We start from the raw sequence: 4,298 nt of genomic DNA, 5'->3' as shown, positions 1-4,298 counted from the left end.
GGACCTACAATAATGTACAGTATTTGAAAAATAATGTGTTTTTTGAACATTAAAGCATGTCAACATATTCTGTTACATCAAATACACAAAATAATGATCTTTAAAAAAGCATCATATGACCCCTTTAAATGCTATAATTTGCAAATACATTATATTAATTATAGGGATGCACCGAATGTTCGGCAACCGAAATTATTCGGCCGAAAATAGCAAAGAAATCTCTTTCGGTGTTCGGCCGAATAAGCGAAAAGGCCGTACCGAAGATACCGAAGAATGACGTGACGCAATCAAATAGAGGCATGCACTAATGCAGCAAACATGACGAAGTATTTAAAGTATTTAAAACTATCAGAGAAAGCTGCAGAAATCATTACAAGCACGAAGCAACGACCGCGAGAGACTGTTTAGTGCTGCATCACATGTCTCCGATGAGAAGAAGAGGTGGCTGATGCTGGTGGTTAGGCTACTGTATGATGATTGAAATTGCGAAATCCATTTTAGAACCGGTTCCAAATTTCCAATAATCGGGTATTCGATAAGACATGTGCATTTCGATTCCGCTTAACGATTCCCCTGTTCGCATTTTAATGTGATTTTAAACTATTTAAGTGCAGGAAGGGAAAGAACTTGCACACTGTTTGCGTGCAGCGCACACATCTGAAGCGCGAGCACAGAGAACAGTGGTCCCGATGCAGGTTCCCAGCCTGTGTCCGTTCTCGAACTGTTCCGTGCATTTCCACAAAGGTTGTTCCGGGCCAGAACTGACTTCTCTTTCACATTTACCGACCAGTATACACGAAATACGTCAGTATATCATCATAAACACGTAAACAGATGAGAAAGAAAATGCATGTGTAACAGTATTTTTAGATCTGTGTGTGTTCGGCGTTAAAGAGACAGCCGTCTAATAAATGTGCTGCCTATCATTAATGTTAATCAAAGAAAAAAGAAAATCATTAACTGACTGAATATCTTTCGTAAATTTAATGAGGATTAATCAATATTTTATTTATGAAAAGAAAACTATGCAGTGTTTTTAAACTTTTTATTTCAGTTTCTGTACCTGACATTTGTTCAGTTTTATTTATTTATGCTATTGCTAATTAATTTGTTTACTTGTCTTTAACAACTTAATGTTTGAAATTTATATTAGTCTAGCTGTTTTTTTCTGTGGTATTTTTTTTTAATAAAACCATAGACATAAAACAGAATAAATATGTTTGACATCTAAATATTTGACTTAAAATTTGTTTAATGGATTTTTTTTATCTTACTGGAATCGGAATTAGGAATCGATAAGAATCGGAATCGATAAGCAGAATCGGAACCGGAATCGATAAAATTCAAACGATACCCAACCCTATGCAGAATGTTATATTTTCTAATGCACGCACGAATTGCATGTATTTCACAGCGCTGCACGAGCTCGCGGCACCAGGGTTCAAAGTCCAAAGCGCGAGGAAAATCTGCGGTAAAACTGTTACTCGTCAGTTGCTCGGTAACATTTTTTGTGAATTTTTTTAAAGGTATGTGACAATGTGATACGTACGACAAACATGTTCCCAAATTCATAATGAGAATCATTTATAAACCTGCATGCTGTTGTCAACAAAAAGAAGCACTGAGATCTTCCTGTGGGTTTCTGCCAAAATAAAAGCTGAGAAAAAGCAACAACTCCATCAACATTCATAAATGATAGTATTGTAATTTTACTGTTGTTCTGTAAAATAAAATAAAAAAGACAATAATAATGATAATAATAATTACCCTACAACAGCTCTATTAATACATTTATTATAAATCAATCAGATTAAATTGGGATCTGTAATATATTCTAATGTTTTAAAAGAATTCTCTTCTGCTCAGCAAGGCTGCCTTTATTTGTACAGTAAAAAATACATGCCTGATTCAAGTCTCAAAAATGGCCAAAAAAATATTATTTTACTAACTTATTAATTTTAAGTTAAATTATGCTTTGTTGGTATAGGCTACTGTCTGATAGAATGTTAAAAAAATGTTCAGTGTCAAGTAAATATTTTTAAATTGTTGTTTTGTAATAGATTTTTTTGTTTTGAAAAGCAGGGCAAAACAGTAAAAAGCACATTTTGGCTATTTAATTTATGCAATGGTGAAAAAAAAAAAAGAAGGCAAAATAGACCTAAATGGGGGAAAATGCGAAAAACTGTGTTCGGTATTCGGTCTTCAGCCCAGTGTTTCATTTTGTTTGGCTTCGGCCAAGAATTTTCATTTCGGTGCATCCCTAATTAATTATGAACAAACTGCAACTGGACATGTGTGTGAGCTACAACCAAAGACCATTTCCAAGCGAGGAAAAACCCTGCATAACTCTTCACATTCATGTACATCAACCTAAACAAACAATTAATTTCTCCTTTCATTCTCCACTGGTGAAAGCAAAACAGGATGTGTCAAATGAGCTACACCACAGACTTTACACCACACCTCCTCAAGCTCAACAGAATGGCTTCATACTCACCGGGCTCAAGTTTGATGATCTTCACTGCTGCAAGCTCTCCAGTAGAGATGTTACGAGCCTGCAGAATACAAACACAAGGAGGGAAGAGTGATTTAAAAAGGAGAGAGCGAGAATAGTTTCCGATCAAAACACTGGAATGTGAGCGTGTAAGTGAGAGCCGTGTCTCTGATGGAAACAGTCTCATCGTTTCCAAATTGAAGTAGGACGACAGCCATTAAAACACATAAGCACACACAGAAAAGAGTCTTGTGGGCTGTCCTGGATGAAATGTCTATTTAATACCTCTATTTTAGACAACTAGCTTTAAGGTTTGCACACTTTTTTTGCTAGTGAATTTTCTTGCCATTTCCATGAATGTTTTACGATTAATGGATATGGATTTTTTAAGTTAACTTTACATAGACTCACAAAGAGAAATTTCAAATTCACCATACAAACATCTATGACATTTATAAGATTTTATGCATTTCCCAGACATTCTCAGGATTTCTGTGACTGTGTGAACTCTGCAGCTTGTCATATAACCTGCAGGTGTTATTTAGCAGTTCATAAAAAGTGTTTATCATAAGACTGAGCCAGATAAACAGGCCAGTATGATTGTGTGTGAATGTGTGAGACAACATGAGTAGCAAGACACATCCACATCCGAGTTAGAAAAACAAGTGTTTGGAAGGAAGTTACATGTGGCCTGAGCCTCAGTGAGAAAAACACAGCACACCACATGTACCACCAATTCAGTCAATGCCATCCATCGATAACACACAACTAAGTAAATCGGTATGACTGCTTTGTACTATCTTTACTGTACGGTAAAACACACAGTAGCAGCACCTTGAAAGCTATCAGTTATCTGAACCAGGTAACTACATTTTATTACCAAGCAGGCGAGATTATGCTGACCATAGCCTTATATCCTTATGAATACAGTTAACTAATCTTAATACAATTTTAAACTATATTCTGTAACCCATTATGCTTTAGAATACCATTCTTAAACTAGACTGAGACCAGTAAACCAGCCCAATTTGATCTGTGGCTGAGCAATATACTGAATATTCACAATATATCTGCAATGGTTTTGCTGCTTTAAACTTTCTTTTTCGATAAATTAATTCAAAGATACAATTTTTCATCATTAAAAAAAATTCTTGCTGCTGTAAAAATTGCTGTTTATTGTTCTATTTAGGGCTCTTTGAAATGTTATATTTTTCTCTAAATTCTGTTTTGTTTTTCCCCAAATTCTATGTTTCTGTGGTTACGATAAATTTGAAGAATAAAAGAAAAACAGTCAAATGAAAAAGACTCTTTAACAATTTAATATATTATTAAAATTTAAACAATATTGGTGCAAATAAATTTTCCTAAATAAGCAAAAAGTAGTGTAGAAAACATGTCTTTGGTATTTTTACTGCATTTTTATTTACTACATTTTAACATTTAGAGTAAAATTAGCTGATCTGGCTCAGCTGTTTAAAAAACAAAAATGTTAAGTTGTTTAAAAACAAACACAATGATTTATTAGATATAATACAAATCCTGAATATAGTAAAAACAGTTATAATTGAGATATAATGGTTTTAGGTTAGCATCCAGCCTTACAGTAAACAATAACCTTAGGACCCTAATGTAATCGGACGGATCAATGCTGAACCCTCAGATCATCCACATAACCAGCAGCCACACACCCAGCCAGGAAGTGTGTCCAGTGAACAATAACAGAAGCAGTGAATGTAATATGCAGACCTACACACACACACACACACACACACACACACACACACACACACACACACTCACTCCT

General features: G+C 34.8%; 1 protein-coding gene across 1 annotated transcript in view; it reads right to left on the bottom strand.

Moving 5' to 3' along the window:
* LOC107654908 (mitogen-activated protein kinase kinase kinase kinase 5-like) overlaps positions 1 to 4,298 on the bottom strand; it is a 37,745-nt gene that overhangs the window by 30,834 nt on the left and 2,613 nt on the right. Inside the window, exon 3 of the mRNA XM_016442224.1 lies at positions 2,498 to 2,555. Within this exon, the coding sequence (XP_016297710.1) occupies positions 2,498 to 2,555 (58 nt within the window). The remainder of the gene's footprint in view (positions 1 to 2,497; positions 2,556 to 4,298) is intronic.

The sequence above is a fragment of the Sinocyclocheilus anshuiensis genome, unplaced genomic scaffold (genome assembly GCF_001515605.1).
Source record: "Sinocyclocheilus anshuiensis isolate Anshui unplaced genomic scaffold, SAMN03320099.WGS_v1.1 scaffold487, whole genome shotgun sequence".
Taxonomy (NCBI): Eukaryota; Metazoa; Chordata; class Actinopteri; order Cypriniformes; family Cyprinidae; genus Sinocyclocheilus; species Sinocyclocheilus anshuiensis.
This window is presented reverse-complemented; position numbering and strand designations above follow the sequence as displayed.